General features: G+C 34.7%; 3 protein-coding genes and 1 long non-coding RNA gene across 4 annotated transcripts; 3 read left to right on the top strand and 1 right to left on the bottom strand.

Moving 5' to 3' along the window:
* Positions 1-656: 656 nt before the first annotated feature.
* LOC123214126 (protein CHUP1, chloroplastic) lies at positions 657-6,750 on the top strand. Its single transcript, XM_044633862.1, has 9 exons — positions 657-1,501; positions 1,733-1,776; positions 1,940-2,689; positions 3,335-4,627; positions 4,728-4,859; positions 5,224-5,405; positions 5,617-5,728; positions 6,068-6,211; positions 6,439-6,750. The coding sequence occupies exons 1-9, from the start codon at positions 1,393-1,395 to the stop codon at positions 6,535-6,537; spliced, it is 2,865 nt and encodes a 954-aa protein (XP_044489797.1). The 5' UTR covers positions 657-1,392; the 3' UTR covers positions 6,538-6,750.
* A 2,100-nt stretch (positions 6,751-8,850) lies between these two features.
* On the top strand, positions 8,851-12,423 carry LOC123212914 (coiled-coil domain-containing protein 130-like). The gene is made up of 7 exons (XM_044632151.1): positions 8,851-9,009; positions 9,700-9,762; positions 9,863-9,942; positions 10,673-10,781; positions 11,225-11,384; positions 11,631-11,794; positions 11,871-12,423. Exons 1-7 carry the CDS (start codon positions 9,007-9,009, stop codon positions 12,231-12,233), a joined length of 942 nt encoding a protein of 313 aa, XP_044488086.1. The 5' UTR covers positions 8,851-9,006; the 3' UTR covers positions 12,234-12,423.
* Positions 12,424-13,134: 711 nt separating this feature from the next.
* Positions 13,135-13,799, top strand: LOC123212800. Its single transcript, XR_006501618.1, has 2 exons — positions 13,135-13,263; positions 13,356-13,799. It is a non-coding gene; the product is annotated as an uncharacterized LOC123212800 (long non-coding RNA).
* A 5,734-nt stretch (positions 13,800-19,533) lies between these two features.
* LOC123214858 (transcription factor TCP12-like) lies at positions 19,534-21,513 on the bottom strand. The gene has a single exon (XM_044634862.1). It carries the CDS (start codon positions 21,210-21,212, stop codon positions 19,830-19,832), a length of 1,383 nt encoding a protein of 460 aa, XP_044490797.1. The 5' UTR covers positions 21,213-21,513; the 3' UTR covers positions 19,534-19,829.
* Positions 21,514-21,839: the final 326 nt, after the last annotated feature.

Genomic DNA, 21,839 nt, shown 5'->3' with positions numbered 1-21,839 from the left:
ATTTTATTAAATATTTTCACCCATGTTTTATAAAATTTAAATTTCAAAACTTAAAATAGTCATCAACCACATTTTTGTCACCTATGACAACTAAAATCACACTAAATTTATACAATTTCGAGTTAAAAATCATATTAGAATAATGTGATTCAATCAAAATTATACTGTTAATTTTGACTATAATTGTACTAATATAATGTAATTTTTACGGAGTCGCACAAATCTAATGTAATTTTAATATTAATTATAATTATAATTAGTATAATTATGAATTTAAGATAGGTTGAAGTTAGGGTTTTTATTTTTTATTTTTTAAATAATGGTCTAAACGATATATTTTAAAGTTTGTGGAAAAGAAGAACTTGTTTATATTTTAAAAGTGTAAATGATATTTATTCTATAATATTTATATATTTTATAAATTGATAAAAATATTATTTTATCATTAAAATTAAGGTTGGACTAAATATGGATTTTTTTTTTATTTCAATGATATATTTTATTTTGAAATAGTTTAACTCACTAAAATTATTTGTGCCAAAGAAAATAATAATTTATATATTAATAATAACTTTTTATTTTTTGATATTATAATTTTAAATCAATACAAAATTTAGATTCAGTGATAAACCACTAATTTTACATCACTAAGTTTTGTAAGTTAAACCATTCTCGGACAATCAGAATCCTCTGATCAAAACATTTGCTGTGCGGGTCCTCTGCCACTGAAACCCGAATCCAAGCTTCACTTTTCATGAAATAATCTTGTGACATTTAATTACACAGACGCCTGCAAGTTAGCTATGATAATAGCCAACAAAACACATCTAATTTGGATTGAAAAGGGACAAACTAAGTTCTCTAGCACTCCTCTTAAAGGAAGAATCCGGTGGTACTTTTTAACTTTCTATTTGCTCAGGTTTTACAGTTGCTTCTGTCTCTTTCACTCTTGTTTTTCTGGGTTTGTTTTATCTCTATATATTCTCTTGAAGGAAAACGGTAAGATATAGACTTCATTATTTGTGTTTTGTCAATCCCTTTCGAGCAAAACTGACCACTTGTTATTCGTGGTTGCTGTAGCTCTTAGCGTGAATTCTACTTGTCAGGAATTTATGCATACAACTAAACTATTATCTTTTAAAATGCTGGTATATATATTTTATTTTAACATGCTTTAAGCATTCTTATCCGGGTTCGCTTAAAGACTTGCAAAAGCAAAGCTCTGTATGCAAATTTTGGATTTTGGACGCTGTTTTTGCTTTTCAAAAGACCTGATACTTTGAGTTATAAGTGATGGCGATGAGGAGAAATGGGGGCTGGGGAATTTTGGGGTTGGTTAGAGTGTATAGATGAGCGTGAGTTCAAAATTTTCATATCAACAATAATATCTACATGATAGTCAGGTTAGGATTCCTGGTTGCTGCTTCAATTGCAGCCTGTGCGGTCAGGGAGCTCAACCTTAAGGCAGCAAAGTCTTCTGCTTCTTCTACCAAGCCTTCAGGTGCTTGCATTTTATCAATCATTTACATTGATTTTTGATGATACAGCAAATTAGTTATATTAGGAAAAGAAATACTGCATCTTTCAACCTTTTTTATTTATATTTTTTTTTCAGCCTTATGGCTTGGTAATCTTATATGAAATAGTTTATGCGTTGTGTATTTTCTTTTTAAACTTTTTCTGAAGTTCATTGTATTATGCTAACCTTTGATTGGGTTGAATTGGAACTCAGAAAATAGTGAGCAAAGTCAAAATGAGAGACTCAAAGAGAAGAAGGTAAGTGTATATTCAGGCTTTCTTTAATCAATTTTCAATTTCTTTCTGATGAATGAAGGTCTATTATGCGAGAGTAATTATGCCTGCCTTATATTTATTCCGTTAAGAAGAATAGGAGTTTTTTGCGTTACTCTTTTGTATTAAGGCATGCTCTATATTGTAGTGGGAGGAAGAAGAGGAAGAAGAGGTCAAATTGATTAGCAGCATATTTGATCGGGCTAGTGGTAGTCCACCTGATAAGGAAGATGGAGATATTTTACCTGAGTTTGAAGAGCTTTTATCTGGAGAGATTGAATATCCATTACCCCCTGACAAGTTTGATGATGCAGAGAGGGATAAAGTTTATGATACTGCAATGGCGGATAATGCAAGGGAAATGGAACGCTTACGCAACCTAGTAAAGGAATTGCAGGAAAGGGAGGTGAAGCTTGAAGGTGAATTGCTTGAGTACTATGGACTGAAGGAGCAGGAATCAGATGTTGTGGAATTACAAAGGCAGCTCAAGATCAAGACAGTGGAGATTGACATGCTGAATATTAATATAAACTCCTTGCAGGCCGAGAGGAGGAAGCTTCAAGATGAGATTTTACAGAGTTCTTCTGCAAAGAAGGAGCTGGAGGTTGCCAGTAGAAAGATTAAGGAGCTCCAGAGGCAAATTCAACTTGATGCTAACCAGACGAAGGGTCAGTTATTGCTGCTCAAACAGCAGGTTTCTAGTCTTCAGGCAAAGGAGGAAGAAGCTGTCAAAAAAGATGCTGAACTTGATAATAAGTTGAAATCTGTTAAGGAGTTAGAAATGTTGGTTGTGGAGCTTAAGAGGAAGAATAAAGAACTTCAAATTGAAAAGAGAGAGTTGACTGTTAAATTGGATGCTGCTGAAGCAAAAATAGCAGCCCTCTCTAATATGACAGAGGTAGCTCTACTGCTTTCTTCAAAATCTATGTTCTAATTCAAATATGTGTTCCCTTTGTCTTTTCTTTTCTTTTCTTTTATTCCTTGGTTGGGGAATAGGATGGATGTTCACAATCAAGCTGCTTCCTTCCGTGACATTTTAAGATCAACTATGTTTTACATAAAATACTGAAGTGCCCTTCAAGATGGGTAATTGGAACAAAGAAATGATAAAATAACTATAACAAGAATTATTTGGAAAAGATTTGGACTTTCCAAAGTTAAGTGTCTTCAAGTTGAAAACTAACATGATATTTTTGGTAAATCTTTTAGGTGTGCTGTCAAGCTATTACACACATATTTGCTGATTTTGTTGAAATCAGTAGAATTCTGCATCCTTTTTTTTTCCCCTAAATAATCAATTATTCAAAATTTCCTTGCTAACTGTGCTGTTCAAGACAGAATGTTTCTGCCAAATGAGAAGAGTCTTGAGTAAGGATAGAGTTCTTATAGATATCTAAGAAGGATCTAACTATATTTTTAAGAAATTAAATTAACTAGTTGAGTGGATAGAACCTAGGTTATTTCACTAATATGTTAATGATTCTACTCTTGTTCATCAGATTGATTAAATCATTCTTACTTTACATTGCCATTTTTCCTACAGAGTGAAATGGTTGCCACTGTGAGAGAGGAGGTTAATACCTTAAAGCATGCTAATGAAGATCTGTTAAAGCAAGTGGAAGGGCTTCAGATGAACAGGTTCAGTGAGGTTGAAGAGCTAGTGTACCTTCGATGGGTCAATGCATGTTTGAGGTATGAGCTTCGGAACTACCAAGCACCAGCTGGAAAAATTTCAGCTCGTGATCTCAACAAAAGCCTAAGCCCCAAATCTCAAGAGAAGGCTAAACAGCTGATGTTAGAGTATGCAGGGTCAGAGCGAGGCCAAGGGGACACAGATCTTGAAAGTAACTTTTCCCACCCATCTTCACCTGGGAGTGACGATTTTGACAATGCCTCAATTGATAGTTCTACTAGTAAGTACAGTAACCTCATTAAGAGACCCACCTTAATCCAAAAGCTGAAGAAATGGGGCAAAAGCAGAGATGATTCAACTCTTTCATCACCAACCAGATCTCTCTCTGGAGGCTCTCCAAGCAGAATTAGCATGAGCCATCGACCAAGGGGTCCTTTGGAATCTTTGATGCTGAGAAATGCAGGTGATGCTATGGCCATCACTACATTTGGGAAAGCAGAACACGAATCTAGTGACTCACTGAATAATGTTGCAGATTCATTCCAATTGATGTCAAAATCAGTTGATGGAGTTCTAGCAGAAAAATATCCTGCATATAAAGACCGGCATAAATTGGCCTTAGAGAGAGAAAAGAATATTAAGGAGAGAGCTGAGCGAGCAAGAGCACAGAGGTTTCGTGGGAATTCAAATTTTGAGTCTAAGCCTGCACTTTTGCCACCAAAACTTGCTCTGGTAAAGGACAAGCCAATTGTTTCTGGTGGTTCAAATGATCAATCTAACAATGAGAATGCTGCTGATTCTCAAATGATAAGCAAGATGAAACTTGAGAATATTCAGAGGAGGCCCCCCAGGGTGCTTAGACCACCTCCAAAACCAACTGGTGGTGGTGCTGTGGGTACAAATGCAAATCCTTCCAGTGGTGTACCTCCAGCTCCACCAGGTGCTCCACCACCACCACCACCACCACCAGCACCTCCTAGTGGGCCACCTCTTCCTCCACCTCCACCAGGGAGCCTGCCAAGAGTGGCAGGAAGTGGAGATAAAGTTCAACGAGCTCCTGAACTTGTTGAATTCTATCAATCATTGATGAAACGGGAAGCAAAGAAGGATACAACTTCTTTTATTTCATCAACATCTAATGTGTCCGATGCTAGGAGCAACATGATTGGAGAGATTGAGAACAGATCAACATTCCTTTTAGCTGTATGCTAAATAGTTCATCTATTTTAATTTTCCTCCTTTTCATGGGCATTCAGTGTGATTGTTCAAAATTTTAACAAGGTGAAATTGTGCCATGATCTAGGTGAAAGCCGATGTAGAAACTCAAGGTGATTTTGTCCAGTCGTTGGCAGCTGAAGTTCGAGCAGCTTCCTTCACAAGCATTGATGATTTGGTGGCTTTCGTAAACTGGCTAGATGAGGAGCTTTCCTTCTTGGTATGTCTAATTGAATAATCAGTATCCCAATGAGCTTTCAAGTATTAGAAATATTATTTCAAAATCAAAAGAGGATCCCATTTTCATACAAGTGCATGCTTTTTATTTTTTGAGGAAATATGAATTATGGAGATTATGTATGCCACAACTTAATGATAACCTTTTTGGTGCTTTGTACACATGCTTCCCATGGTTTTCTCTCTTGTTTAAGCAAGAGCTAAGAACTAAGGTGTTTAACTATTATCTTCAAACTTATTGTGTAAATTAACTAACTAAATAACTTTGTGAAAATCCTTTGCTCTTAGATGCATCTTATAGGACTTCCTTTCTAATCATATTATTCCACTCTCTTCTGTTTGATTAGGTTGATGAACGGGCTGTTCTCAAGCACTTTGATTGGCCTGAAGGGAAAGCAGATGCATTAAGAGAGGCTGCTTTTGAGTATCAGGACCTGGTGAAATTAGAGAAGCAAATGTCTTCTTTTGTTGATGATCCCAACCTCCCATGTGAATCTGCACTGAAGAAGATGTACAAATTGCTTGAAAAGTATGTGAATTCTCTCATACATTTTGAATTTATAAAATGCAAAAGAAAGATTGATAAACAGTTGAAAATAAGCTTTTGAAAAACCAAATTAAACTGCCATTATCTCTCCCGTGTGAACGATCCATTCATTCAGTTATAAACTTCTTTCTCTTGAGTAGCTGCCCTGACGTTTTCATTTTTATGATTATTATTATTATTTTCTTTTTGCCAGAGTGGAACAGAGTGTATTTGCACTCTTACGGACAAGAGACATGGCTATTTCAAGGTATAGAGAATTCGGAATTCCGGTTAACTGGTTACAAGATTCAGGAGTTGTTGGCAAGGTATGCCCCCATAACTGGAAAAATTATTTGAGTTAGAAAATTTATTTCAAGGTACAGATATACATGCTTGTTTCATCAACTGCTCCTTCATAATAGATGCTGACTGCCCTGGGGACTAGTTAGCCAAGTTTCACCAATCATGAAATGTTCTAGAAAGTAACTGCATTACTACTTTGCAAAACCAATGATTCAGTGATATGTTTGAAGAGGGGCCTCAAACTGTTGTGTTTAAATTTGGACCTATTTTACTGGCTTCTATTTTACTTGCAACTGTTAGGAGAGAATTTGTTGGGCAGCTGGTGAGAGACAAAATAATCACACTGTTTTTGTTGATTGCAGATCAAGCTCTCATCTGTTCAATTGGCAAGGAAGTATATGAAACGTGTAACAAAAGAACTCGATGCAATGAGTGGACCTGAAAAGGAACCAAACAGAGAATTTTTGCTTCTGCAAGGCGTACGATTTGCTTTCCGTGTCCACCAGGTAATATCACTTGGCACAATTTTTTGTTTAATATGCATAAGATTTACAAAAAAATAAGAAATAGTTGATCAACCGAAAACATCTATTAAAAGGAAGAACTGCAGCACATTCAAAGTGGTGAAAGAGGAACTGTTCTGTCATTGTAAAATTTCACCTAAGTTGAAAATTTTGAAACCGAATTTCTTAGTAATTGTGCCAATGAGAAGCTGACTTGGATCGATTTGCAGTTTGCCGGAGGCTTTGATGCGGAGAGCATGAAGGCATTTGAAGAACTAAGAAGCCGTGTGCGTACCCAAGGAGGAGGAGACACAAAGCTAGAAGCATGATGCTCCATAAAACACCATAATTATATATACAAAAGTGCTACTTCTGAGGGTTACTTGCTGTTTAACCTATCCTTTATTCATGCCTCCACAGACAATATGAAGAGGTTAAATACAAAAGTTCAGCATGTGAGCTGATATCACGTATGGATTATTAGACTCTAATGTGAAAAAAATAATGTTATGTATACAAACAATGAGATGATATTATTATAATCGAATATTTGAAAATTAAAAATAAAATAATATCTAATTATATAATAATATATTATTATTTGTGTATAAAGACATATACATAATTTTATTGATGTAAAAATACTTTGATTAAATAATAGGTAACACTATGATGTGGGGAAAAATAATTCTAATTAATTGCCTCGATGATGTCTATTAATTTTCAGATCTTGTAAAACTCCATCCAATAATTTTTTTTTTTTGAAAATCACTTGAAATTCTACCCACGCTAAATCTGAGAAAAATTATTGAAATTTTATTCATCTTCACAAGATTTTTGGTTGATTTAAGTATTAATTATGCAATAAAAATACTATATCTTAAAAAATTAAGGGGGTACACTATACCGTTCCCTTAGAAAACATGTTCACGAGAAATTAAATTAGTAAAGCCTGCAGGTGTTTCGATAGAGTACAATAATAGCAAGGCCTGAGGGCTATTTTTAAGTTTTAACCTAATTTTATGAGGGCACTTTTAACAATATACAAATTTAAACATTTATTTATGAGTTAATTATTATTAATTTTTTTTATTAAAGGTAAGAGTTTTTAAAAATTTATTCATTATATATATTTTTTTAAGTTTTAGAAACTAACAATTTTATTTTAACAAAAATTTTTAACTTTAGAAAGTAATTTTTTTTAAAACTTATAGTCTATTTTCTTCCTCTCTTCAGTCATCGACCACGATGCTATCACCCATAAGTTATAGAGGAAACACCAACCATCATCTTAAGTTGAGTCAATAGTCCGATGAGTCGACAACGTGATGAAATCTAGCCTCCATCTATGACAAAGAGGCATAGTGTGATGAAGCGTAGGTCGATGCCTTCGTTGTCCAAATGATTCCAAACAACAGTATGCTCTAAGGAGGGACGACTAGGGCTGGATTCTAGTCAAACTGAGCTCGAGCTCGAGTTCGAGTTTGAGTTTAGGGTTTAGGGTTCACATATAGTTGAGCTCAAGTTCGTCGAGCCAGTGAAAGCCAAGTTCGAACTAGGTTTGAATTCGGTTTGACTCATTTTTCGTTATTAAAATAATATCGTTTTAATATATATTGGTCAAAACGACGTCATTTTGTATTAAAATTTTTAATTAGAAAATCTGACGAATAGCTCAAACTGACTCGATTTGAGTCCAGCCCTAGGGACGATGACAACTTTGAGTTTAAATAAGAGTCACCAGGGTTAGCGATGGTGCCTAAAGAGTTATTGAAAACAAACTTTGGGGGCATTTGGTTTGGGTAATGTTTGATTACTAAAATAGAAAGATTACCTTGAAGATAGATTACTGAGTATAAATGATTACTATGTTTGATAAAATTTGATAAGTATAAATAATTATTGTGTTTGGTTAAATGTAATAAAAGATTACTAGTAAAATATTTTACTTAAATGCACTTAAATATAATTATTTTTAAATATTTTTATATTATTTATCATATTAATTAAAAATAAATTTATTTTTATTTGAAAAAATTAATAAATAATAATTTTTCTAGAATAAACTCAAGATTACCCCAGTAATCTTTAAATACCTAAGGTGAAGGTGGTAATCAGATTACCACCTATATTACCTGCCACGTCAGCATTGGTAATAGAAGATTACTGTAATTTTTTATTACTGACAAACCAAACAAGGGAATAAAAGATAGATTACCAAGATAATCTTAAAAACTTTTAACCAAACGCATCCTTTAAGTTTTGGAAGCAGAAAAATGTTAATTTTTAAAATTAGAAAATTTTAGGGAGGGATAAAATTGTTAGTTTTTAAAATCTAAAGAGAAAAATATAATAAATTTTATTTTTTTAATATTAATGATAAAATAACGATTTTATCTTTATTTTTAATATAAAAATTAAAAAATAATTGAGTCATGAGGTAGATATTTAGATTTTTAAATTACTATAAATGTGCTTTTAAAATTAGGTTTAATTTTGAGTGAAAAATTATCCATTGGCCCTAATAATAGCAATAATTGATGGGTTGGATATGACTTCGTCCGGGACTGAGTCTCGAGATTTCGATTTTGGGCCTAGACTACCTTATAACCTCTCTACTTTTAGGAGCACAATGAAGCCGACCTACTACGAAATACCAACAGAAATACGAAATCAAAACGACAGCATTTCAATTTTCTGTAATTTAATAACAGAAATAGAATTAGTGCCAAAGACAACAATTTCCTGTCTCAGAAATCTCCCAACATCGATCTTAGTCTTGAGAGTTTGAAGAAAATATGGTAAGTAGCTTCGCATATTTAGTTGATTTTTCTTAGTGCTATTTTGTTTGATTTGTTGTTTCCTTCGCTACAGTTAGGGTTTCTCATTAGTTTTTAAGGTTATCAATATATTACAGTCTTATTGGACAAGACGGTGGTGAAATGGAACGATCTTATTGAGTAATTACTAGCTTCAATTTTTTATTAATTATGATTATTTGATTTTGGATATTGATCACGAAAGATTGTAAGTCAAAAAATTTGATCAATTGATTGTGTGAAAATTTCTTATTATTACATCATCGTTGAAGAATATTTATCGGAAGTTATTCGTAATGAACGAATAAGTGTTGGATTGGTTAATCTTTTATTACCAGAACTTGGTTCGTCGTTGTTTTTGTGCAGAATATGACTAACTGTTAAAAAGATTTTAGTTTGGTTTAAAATTTCAGTGGAAATTAAATTGAGGTTGTTTTTCCTTTTTGTTTGTCCTCTTAGGTATTGTAGGATAGTCAAACTCTTTCTGTTGGCTTATTCATGGGAGTCAAAATTGTGTCCCTGATTTGGAATTTTAGTTTGTCAATCAGTTTGATGTAATTTTTAGCTTTTTCTTGGGTTAAAAAATGATGCTCTGTTGTTTCAGTTGCTGGCTTTCCTCCTGGGTTGTAATCAATTTATATAGTTTCTAAAAGCTTTTTTGTGTTTCTGCAGTCTTCACTTGCAGCTGCTAGAGCAGACAATTTTTACTATCCTCCAGAATGGACACCAAATCAGGTATGTGCTTGCATGGTACCCTTGCACTTTTTTATAAGGATGAGTCATGAGTTTATGAGAAATCTATATTGTGCATTCTCATCTTGGTTTTACTCTTCAGGGTTCTTTGAACAAGTTTCATGGTCAACATGCATTAAGAGAGAGAGCAAGAAAAATAGATCAGGGCATTTTGATTATAAGGTGACGAATTTTTTTTTTCTTTGGGTTTTTATTATGAATGTTTCTCAGAAAGCTTGAGTTGATATCTGAAATGTACTCATGCTATGGTGGTGTTTATGAATGTATTTGATAGTGGGAAGTGATAATAGTTCATGTGTGTGCTGGAGTGTATTTTATAAGTGTAGCCATGTGGTTTTAAAAAGTAACAGAGATTGTCATTTATAGAATCTTGTGATCTATGAATTTGAGGTTTGTCAAACCGTTTGAACAGGAGCCAGTTTTCTTATTTTCAGATATTATTGTTGAAATTATACTGGTTAACAAGTGATAGTCTTACTGAGATGAACCTTTTTAATGGCTATATTCTATAGCTGCTATGTACTATTTTTTTTTCTTAAATTAAGTTTGATATAAAAAGAGTGGAATAAATTTTTCTTTGACAAATATAACAGTTTGGAGTCACCATTATAGATTGATATATCATTTTTCGATCTGTACTCAAGTTTAAAAATGTTATCACGTAAAAGCTTACCTTTCTTTTAGTATTGTAGCTCTTGATCATCAGTGCTACTCTTCAGATTAATACTATCAGACGATTAGTACAGTCAGACCCGTTCTTTAACATTAGCTTTTATATGACATTATTATTATTATTATTTTTGAAGTACAGGGCTATATAAAATATTGCCATGCAGAATGTTTATACCCAAATGTTAATTTCTGACATCTATTTATGTTGTTATGTTTTCAGGTTCGAAATGCCTTTCAATATATGGTGTGGTGGTTGCAATTCTATGATAGCAAAGGGTGTTCGGTTCAATGCAGAAAAGAAACAAGTGGGCAATTATTATTCTACAAAGGTACATTTCATACTGTTTGCATATTCCTACTGGTGTCGAAGTTAAGAATTGAACATGTTAAAGATTTTGTCAATTGATTTTTTGTGTTATTTGGATATCTAATTTTGCTTGTAGCCTTGTTTGTGCTGGCACACTGTTTGAAGGAGCTGAACAGTCTCTTAAAAGATCCTGTCCATATGCATTGACTTTGATATTTTCTTTTTGTTACTCAAATCACAGTTGACTCTGTACTTGCATGGTCAATCTGAGTCTTTATGAGCGAGTGTGCCTGAGATTTATCCAATTGCCTATTTGTGGTTAGATTTTCATGATATGCCTACAGTCCTTTAACATTCATGTATAACCTGTTACTTTGGTTGATGGGAGAATTAACCTCTTAGTGTTAGCTTCTATTATTGGTGATAGTCGTTCCTCAGCTATAGTGATTATATTTCTTCATTCAGATATGGAGCTTTTCCATGAAGTCTGCATGCTGCAAACACCAGATTGTTATCCAGACAGATCCAAAGAACTGTGAATATGTTATTATTAGCGGTGCCCAGCGGAAGATTGAGGAGTTTGATGTTGAGGATGCAGAGACTTTTGAACTCCCTGCAGATGAAGGTTAGTAATAAGTGTGGTGTAATTAAAGTTTTGTATGTCTTATGGAGATAGAAATTGAATTGAGTCAACCATGTATCCGAGCTGGCCATTTTGGTTTTTCTTTCTTGGACCATGAGTGTTTTTCATGTCAGATTCAACAATGTTAGGTTTTGTGCTAAAACAAAAGCCGGTTACTTTGATGGGGTGCACATGATTTGTGTTATTGTTTGTATGGAAGCTAATAGCTGAACACATTTTTTCATGCAGAACGGGGTAAGCTTTCAGATCCCTTTTATCGGCTTGAGCACCAGGAACAGGACCTGCAGAAGAAAAAACAAGCAGAGCCAGTACTAGTGAGCCTTCAGAGAGTATCTGATGCTAGGCATTCAGATGACTATGCCCTCAACAAGGCACTCAGGGCTAAACTTAGAGTATGTCACTGAGAGCAAATTATATTTTTGTTCTTCATTTTTCCTACATTGTGCTAAATTCACGCATTATTTTCAGTCTCAAAAGAGGAGAGTTGCTGAAGAAGAGGTTTCTTCAAGGAAACTGGGTCTTGGCTTACGCCTGCTACCAAAAAGTGAAGAAGACACTGCTGCTGCAGCAAATGTGAGGTTTTCTTCTAAGTTTGAAAAGAATAGGAAGGATAAGCGAGCATTGATTAAAGCTGCTTCAATCTTTCCTGAGTCATCTGGGTCATCCACGTCAAATAAGAGACGAATGGAACTTGAAGCAAAGCGAAGGAAAATATGTGCAAGTGCAGCATCCAACTTGCTGACAGGAGCTTTTAAACCATCATCATGGTCTCAAAGTTCTATGCCAGCAAGCAGAAATAAGGGTACTTCAGTTTCAGCTAGACGGTTCTAAGCTAGAAATTTTCTATAATTTAAGATTGCGTGTGAGGGTTTCTAATATGGGTTTTGTGCTATTTGCATTTGACTGAAAATTGGCGTCGGAGCGTGTACATGTATAAATCTGTCGTATGTAATTTTTTTTATGTTTACTGATTCATAGCATATTGATATTAATATTGACCAAATGACTATTTGTCACTCAAGACTTGATGAAATGACATATTTAATCATGGTCAAAGGACTAATCAGTTATACTTCTCTCAGTAGAGATGAAGGTACAATGGTCAGATATCTCGTATTAATCTTAGAGCCATTTGGTTTGTGTACGAAGAAGGCATACGGTGTTAATCAAACTTCAAGTACTTTCTCAATCATCTTCCTGCCTCCGCCCGTGACCACGAATATCTTCGGAACGTAGTATTTTGTTTTCATCTAGTAAGCTTTTTCGGTGAAGCACCATTTCGGATGAAGAGTTAGATTTTGGAAGAAAGACATGTAATGACAACCGAAGGAATTAAATATTGACAAAAAGTAAATTAGGCATGATGCAGTGGAATTCAAAAGTTCTGCATTAGATCCCATTGCAGCTAGAGAATCTTGCGTATATGTTCAGCAATAAATTCATTTCTCTTCTTCTTGGATGTTCACCACTACAGCACTCAACGTACAAAAAAATACTGAAGATGGCCTAAAATTACGGCTCAGCAAAGAAAAGCAAATTCAAATACATCCACATTGATAATAAACAAGTTATTTTTCTGCGGTTTACAATTTTCCCGGTTTTAAATTAATATAAAATGCATAGTAAAATTCAAAAACTACGGCTGCTACTCAGTAGCAACATAGCACGTACGGCTATTAGGTTATAATGCTTTCAGCACCTAACGCTGCCACAACACACGCAACTGAGCTGGAACAAGCAGATCTTAAGTAACTAACCTTATCAAAGATTAAGAGACGGCATCGTTGAGTTTGAGCCTCTTTAAGCGATTGATTGGTTTTTCACTGCCAGTATAGTGCAAAGCCATTGATCATTTATTCATGTATACATAACAGTATCTTCGTTCTTAATTCTTGCTCTTCTCGCTCTCTCTCTCTCTCTCTCTAATTTCTTTTTCTCTCATCAAAACTTCAGGTGTTTGTCGTTGCAGAGAGGTACCTCTCTTTTCCGGCTTTGACTCTTCAACAGTGCAGCTCCACTTTAAATTTTCTCCGGTATAGTTTCTTTGCATCATTTTAAGTCTTTTACTGCGCCAAAAATTGTTATGATTCTAGCATTTGCTATTGTTGTGTGTACTGCATATGCCTGTCCGGCTAATGAAGAAAGAAACCAAGGTTAAAGACCATTCTCAAAGTTTCTCAGGTTAGTCTAACCTATTTTTTTCCCTGTTTAATTATCTGTATGGACATTTATCGTTTTCTGTGTAGGATTTTTCCTTCTTTGAGTTCTCACTACTCTACAAAACGATAATGGCGAATCTTATTTAATCCCTTAGTTACTTCAAACTTCTGTTTGCCGGATGTAAGATTTGTAAGGCATTTATGCTATTGAAATTATATAAATAATAAATTCTGAACAGGGTCCCATGCTAAATCGCTATAGAGAATTTCGCTAGAACTTAAAACATGTGATATAAAACTAAGTTGAAAATCTGTTCTAAATCATAATATCTAAGTTAATGTCATTAAGTTTATAATTTTTCTTCATTTCATGTTTTGAACTACTTCACCATTTCTACTGTAAAAAGATATAAAAGCTTAGAAGTAATAACAATGGTCTGTGTTACTATTACCATCAGTCTATTAGGCGGGAAACTAAAGTTCTCGCCTCCGATGTAATTGGTTCAGTACGAGTCCTTCTGCCAAGTACACCACCTCTGTTACTTTTATCGAGGCGAAAACACTTTCCCCAACCATGTTTTATTCTATCCCTAAATACCCACCCATGTTTTATTCTATTCCCAAATACCCATCCATAGATTTCAAAAACCCATCCACCTATTATTCAACTCAAGTTAAATTTTTCTATTAGTTGTATGAGTAAAATTATTATTTTATTATTAATATTAAAATAAATAAAATTATATTTTATTTTCTTCTTTAATTTAAAAAACTAATAATTTTCTCACACCTACAAATTTAAAAGCTCGTATTTTCTCTTCTGTTAGAGTTTTATTTTTTCATTTGAGCTTTCTAATGACCAACTGGTTCCGATGATCAACTGAAATTCTGTGCATCCCCCTCCCTGACGGTTTTTGAATATAGAAATCAGTCAAAATCTGATCGAAATGATCGTACAATGTCACACAATTTTATGCATCACTAACCTTTTGTGCTTTAGTCAGACGATGCACAGACATGTGCGTCATCTAAATGATGCACAAACATATACATTGTTTGAACAACGCATAGATCTTTGTGATGTCATCTGATCGTTTCAGTCAAATTTTGGGTGGTTTTCATGTCAGGAAACCACCAGAGAGGAAAATGCATAGAAGACCTATCGACGATTGAAACCGATTGGTTATCGGAAAGTCCAAATGAAAAAATAAAACCCTAACTGATAGAAATGCAATTTTTTAAACTTTTGAGTGGGGAAAGAGAGAATTGTTAGTTTGTTAAACTAAAATGAGAAAATTAGATGTAATTTTATTTATTTTAATATTAATAAAAAAAATGAAGATTTTACTTTTATAATTAATAAAAAAGTTAACTAAAATTAGATGATGGATGAGATTTGAAACTCCGTGGGTGGATGTTTGTGAGAGGACTAAAACTCAGTGGAAAACAGTTTTTTGGCCTTCTATTAACGTTACTGCTTTGCTGTTACTAATTTTATTATTAAAATTTTCAGTTTTTCATTTTTTTTTGGGAGGACTCCATCTCTAAGTGTCCATCACTTCACAAATTTCTAGCTATTTCGTCTTCTTTCTTAGGTGCTTCCTTTCTTTCTTTTTTTTTTTTTTTATAACCTCAAGATTTGAATTATGGGACTGCTTCTTGCTGGATAGATAATTTATCAAAGCTACACAAAAATGTGTCTAGTCATTATACAACAAGAGGCTATGTGAGCAATATAGAGTGACTAATCATGTTATTTACATAAGATTGTGAGCATGAATCTTATCTAAAAATAGCAGAAAGGATGAATTTGGTCAATTTAGCAATTTGCTCAACCATATTTTATCTCAACTTAGTACATTTATCAGATAAGAATTATCTTCTATCCTTACGAGATAGTATGATTATCATATTTCATTAGACATCTACATAAAATGTGTTGGGATATGTTGTAGGCCAAAGGACTATTTTCCACTCAAGGATTGTTGTTTTTCCTAGTATCCTCCCTTTAACTTTGAAAATCTCAAATACTTATCCATGAACAGTTAAAATTAACGGTAGTAAAAGTAAAATCGTCATTTTATCTATAATATTAAAAATAAACTAAAATATAATCTCTTTTTTCTCCCCTAAATTTTGAAAACTAAAAGTTTTCCCCCAACTGAAGTTTTAAAAATGATGGTTTCCCCTTAGGGTTTGGTTTCTAGATTTTCGACGCTAAATTTGGCAACATTGTCGACTGTCTATCCCTCCCGAAGCTTTCTCTCCCTTCGAAGGTCTCTCTCCATCCATTTGGATACTCGTTCGACATCGATCTTCTTTTGAAAGACGAAGAGCTTCATCGGGGAAGATGAAGCTCTTCGTCTTCATTTGTCTTCCCAAACAAAAATGAAGATGTGTTCTTCGTCTGGGAAGACGAAGAGCTTCGGCTTCCCTAACGAAGCTTTTCGTCTCCTGTCGTCTTCTAAGCCTCATTTGACGTCGATCGAGTGTCCAAATGGATAGAGAGAGGAAGCTTCGGAAGGAATAAACAACCGGCAACGGCGTCGGATTTGACATCGGAGATTTGAAAACCAAACCTTAGAGGGAAACTGTTATTTTTTAAAACTTAGGTTGGAAGAAAACTTTTAGTTTTTAAAATTTAGGGAGGAAAAAGAGATAAAATTTCAAGGGGTTAAAGTTTCGTTAACTTTAACTGCTCATAGGTGGACATTTGGGATTTTCAAAGTTAAAGGGGATACTTCAAAAAACAATAATCCTTGGGAGGGACATAGTCCTTTGGCCTATGCTGTATCTATAGGTATAATTACATATTTATCCCTCCCCCTTGACTAAAAAGCTGAAGGGACAACATTTTGGTATCTAATATTATTACTCTGTCAAAATTTATCTACAACAGTAATATCATAATAATAGACCTAGGTTTCTGATCAAACAACCGAATCACTCTAAAAGTCTTATTGCTTGCATGAGATTATACTTCTAATTTTAATTATCTCTCGTTGGTGGATTTTTGCCATTAACATCTTGAATTTGACAATGCTAGATCAGTAATGCAACGATTAGGCAAAAACTTAGTGAGCCATTGCTTATTCTTCAATTTCCTTCAAAAAACTAAATCACCTGTAAGTGAAACATTTAAAGTTGTACGTGGAAAATCTCAAGGAAAATTAAATCTAGATTGTCGCTAGATTTGATTCATGATCTATTGATCTAAACACATCGAAAAAGAAACATGTGCCTGAAGCAATGATGAAATACTATAATTTAGTAGAGGCATAATATATAAGTCTTATAAGCAAGACGAGTTAGACTCTGTTGTGGGACGTTGCATCTTGGAATTTTGTTCGACCAGCTTCGGTTTCAAAGTGGAAGCTTATTTTGATGTTGATTGGGCATGAGATCTTGGTGATAGAATAAGTTCCAGTGGTTTTTTTGTATTCTTTGGTGGTAATTTAGTACAGTGGTGTTCACGTACCCAAAGGGTGGTGGCCTTGTCTTCGACAGAATCAAAATATAGATCTCTTGGTAAGGTTTTCACAGAAATTGATTGGCTCTAGAGTTTGTTTGAGACAAGTAACCCAGATGTAGATCAAGCAGTGGTGTGTCGTGTGATAACATCAGTGCGGATGCTTTAGCTTCCAACTCAGTGTTTCACAGTCGAACTAAACTTATAGAACTTGATGTTCATTTCATTCGGGAGCAAATTGCTGCAAAGATTCTTGAAGTGCAGTATGTATCTTCAAAATTTCAAATTGCGGGTGTGCTGACAAAGCCTTTTTCAGCAGCTAGATTTTGCAGTTTAAGAAGCAAATTGAATGGGGTTTACTATAATACAAAGAGTATTCCAGAGGAGTTGAGTAATGGAGAAGAGAATGTTGTACAGGAGTTCGGTATGGGAAAAAGTGAAAGCTGAAAAGTATAGAAGTTTTGGCTTCAAGGATGAGTAAATAATTTGGAAGAAGGGTTGATTTTGAGAAGACGTTTTTGATCTCAGGGAGGAGTTATATTTTGGTTGTGTGCTATATTGGAACAATGGTCGAAAGTTTGTTGAGTTGGAAAGTTGTTTTTCGCCATCCTTCATTCAAGATAAAATTTGGAAATTTTGTTTTGAGGGAGGATATGAAGGATGTTAGTTGAGATGATGGAGTTAACAAATCGTTTTCTCTTCTTTCTCTCTTCTATAGGAAATAGGCTGCCGGAATAGAGAGTGCTGAATATATTTGGAAAAAATCGTGTCTGGTGAGTATATTCATGCCTCCATTTCTGCCTGATGCCACCTTTTGGATGCTTCTTTAATTTCTCCTTGTTCCTAATATGCCTTTTTTTCATGTTATATAGGGATTCTCTACTCAGTGATGGCAATAGCATTGGGGCTTTCTGCCATTTTTACGAGAAAGTTAGTGTATGATCGATAAACATAATTGGAGAAATGATATTTAGTTTCCAGGGTTCCTACTGGATAGACCATGCTGAGGAGCTTTAAGTTTTTACTTCTGTCCTTCAATGGGAGTACAGTCAAAGTTTTTTTTGAACAAACCCACCTAGCAGGTGCAAGCTCAAGAAATAATAGGCGTTAAATATCACAAAAAAATTCATAAATACAAAAAAAAAAAAAAAAGAACCACCTGCACAACCACATATGGTCAAACTGAAAACTGCTAGGTAAAGGTAACTCAATCCTACCGATAATTGAAACCTGGATGCCATGAAGTTTTTTATGGCCGTAGGGATATTACTTAGAAGTGAAGTTAGATCTTCCAAAAAACGGCTGGGCTGAATACTTAGGTCATCTATGGTTTTGCAGTATACCAACTGTATTTGGTCCAGTGTCTACTGAATTAGCTGCACTTATTGTCAATAATTTAAAACAGGGAGAAAGGAATTGCACCTCCCTTCTAAAATTTTGCTTTGAGAAATTAATAATACATAAATAATATAAATTTATTCACTATTGTCATATAAATGGCCTTATACAGCTGTTGTACCTTGAAAATTTCTTCTAAAAGTCTTCAAGCTAAAAAATATAAATGTCTTCAACGTATAATGTTGCATCAGTGCATCATATTCCGGTATGAATATATATAACTAATGTATTGGAATTCAGAACATTATCCGGATATAATAGAGAGTCCTAAATTCTCAGACTATAGGGTCAACAGATTGGATCTTCTTGCCGTATATCCCGAAATCCTATGCTTAATTATAACTGAAAGTTCTATAATCAGTCAACTAGTTTTTAAAAATACACTCTTTAAAACCTACTATTAATTTATTAAGGATTAATTCATCATAATCATGAACCGACTGTATAACCCGTTCAATTCTGTTGGAGGAAGATCTGTTATTAATCAGAACTTTGTTAGGACAGTGGAATGCTGTCAGGAGGAAAAAAAAAATCTGATAATAATAAAATTCTACCTGGGTAAAGCAGCTAGCTCTGAATCTGATCGCCTAGATAAGTTTGAATTTCTGTTGGAACCACCCAATATGAAACTGGGGCCAACAGTCCATGTTTGGTTCTTGAACCCGTGAGGCAGTGTACTCTCATCTAGCAGTTCTTTTGGTAAGAAAGTGCATTTTCTTATCCATAATCTATATGAGCACAAGAAATGATGAAGGAACAAAAAAAATAAACGGGCCAAGCATGTTTTCAGTCTTACCTCTCCGGGATTTCCATTTCTAGATTTTTTTTAGGGGTTCCTTGCTAAGCCATTAAATCTCACGATGTTGTCCTAGGTACTAGCATGTATATCCTTTCTAGCCAATTATGAAGGAACAAAGAGATCAAAGGAAAATATTCAGGTATATATCTCTATTCCTGCATGAGTTTTATCTTCTCTTCATTTGATCTAACTCCTGGATACATTGGAATTTTTATTCTTTTTATAAATGTTGGGTGTTAGAAGGAAATGCATCAACATTTCAAGTTATTTGCATCAGCATTTCAGCAGGTAGTATTTCCATTAAAAGATTTGTAGTGTATCTTTGCTATTTCAATCTTGAGTTAACACGATCATATATGAATAGTTACCTCATAATGCAAAACAAAAGGATGACTGGATAAACCAACAAACGAAAAAAGAAACACGATAGCATTTATTACAATAAATACAACACAACATAATTTCAAGTTCTCATAAACCAGAAGAAATATTAAATCCCCAGTATTCAATCGTCCAAGCGAGGAGGGACTCACTTTATGGAAGAAACGGAGATAAGCCAAGCAACTTTTCTTGTTCATACACTTAAAAAGAGCATTTACTCTTCAATTCAAACGGTAATATTTGTTAGAAACATTGGGGTTGCTGGAAAATTGGTTTTGTAGCAGGTGAGACTGTGAATCAATATTTGAGGTGGTCATGGGAATTGAACTAGGGTTTTGTTCATGGGCATTTGAGGGAGACATGAAAACGGAGTTAGGGTTTTGGTGATGGGCATTTGTGGTGGTCATGAAATTTGAGCTAGATTTTCTAGCCTGGTCATTTTGATTGATCGTGTAGATTGCACAGGGGTTTTGTACTTGGAGATTGCCTGTTAATTCCATCATGTTTGTCTCTGTACAATAAGTATACTGAAGCCCATCGTTGTTGGTATTGTCCCAATTTCCCGTAAAAAGTGCATTCTTTTGATGGAAATTTCCGGCACTTGATTCTGCAATGTTGTGTGCGTAAATGAAGGTGGATGACGATCCTGGAGCAACTCCAAGAAACTTCTCAATGACGCTCACAGGGTCCATCTCATGTTCTGGCAAGTAACAAGTGCCAGCTTCTTCTTCAGCCACCACCTTCAGGAACGAATTCATTTCTTGGCCACAAGGACCGAAATTTTGAGTGGTCGGAAGGGTACTAGTTGACCCAAATGGTTCTAAATCTTTCGGGTTTGCTTCGTTAGAACAATGTTTTGATCTCTTCATCTTCTCAATTGGTCTTTCCCTTGCCGTTGCTTTCTCCCTGGATTCCTTTGCTTTTTCTGATTTTTTATTCTTTGCCTCTCTAGGGGTGGCCATCAAAGGTTCTCTTACAACCAGAGCTCCTTCGCTGCACTTTAATCCTGAGACTACTTCGCTCTCGGAAGTAGACGAAAGACTCCTAGCACCACCACATCGTTTTTTGAAACCGGGAAAAGTCTCAGTAAGTTCCTTGATTGCAGCCTTGGATTTGGAGAATAGCCACTCGATAGTCTTGCTGGCTTTGTCAAAGCCTAACGTGTCTTGAAGATCAAAAAATTTACGAGCAATTTGAAGGGACAGCCTCATTCGGCGATCTCTCAGGCCTTTAGCCGTGTGGATCTTGCTGTGCCTGTCCTTTTTTCCAGCTCTCTTTCGGGGATTCGCCTGCTTTTCACCATTCTTCTCACTACTCACACTTATCTTGTTCCTCATGGTTCTTTTTGTTACTTTCATTGGAGATGCCACTTCAATCTCACTCTGAGCTTCCTGATTAGAACTGGAAAACATGATTGGTTCATGTGATAGAATTTGAGTCATAAGCAATTCATTTTCGTCAGCAAGGAAGGGTTCAGAGAAGAGCGGTAATGGTGAGGGATGATATTGATGTTCCTGTGAAGAGCTAGGGTTTCCATTCTCTGTTCCAAGCATGGTTTGATTTGTGAAAGGAAAGGGGTTACAGTTGCTACCTGATGGAAACATGGCTTAAGAATAGGTATCGAAACCGACGAAAGGATAGGCCAATAAAAATAGAAAAGTTTAGCTTAGAAAGTGGTATTTATAAGAGAATGCGAAATCTTTCTTCTTCTCTTTTTATGCCTTTGAAGTGTGTTTTCTGTAAAAACTACGATACAGATCTAAAATAGAGGATGAAAAAAAGTGACAGAAACAGAAGAGCTGCGGTGAGGTAATGATAAGAATTGTAAAATTAAGTATATATTTTGAATATATTTAAATATAGGAATAGATATATACTTATTATATATAAAGGAGGAAAAGGTTTAGACATGTCTATCTACCTCCAGAAAACCTAGCTAGGGAGAGTGGAGAAAGAAAGAAAGAAGAAAGGACAATTATTGATTAAAGCAATTGAACAGATTCATGTACCTGTTGGCTATTGCATCTGCTTTTCCCGCCCGTGGGAGAGCAGAGTTCTTTGACTGTATGACCATATATGTCACTTTCGTTTCTCTCTCATTGCATGCGCATATATGCCCATAAATGAGCATAGCTCGAATTTTTACTTTCTCTAATTTCTTGTATAATTATTAGTCTATATATAACATAATGTTACACTTCTCCGAGCCTTTTGAATCAGCTTAAACGAAA

This window comes from Mangifera indica, chromosome 4, assembly GCF_011075055.1.
Source record: "Mangifera indica cultivar Alphonso chromosome 4, CATAS_Mindica_2.1, whole genome shotgun sequence".
In the NCBI taxonomy this organism is placed as follows: Eukaryota; Viridiplantae; Streptophyta; class Magnoliopsida; order Sapindales; family Anacardiaceae; genus Mangifera; species Mangifera indica.
Note: the sequence above shows the minus strand (reverse complement) of the source record. Positions and strands in the feature narration are given on the sequence as shown.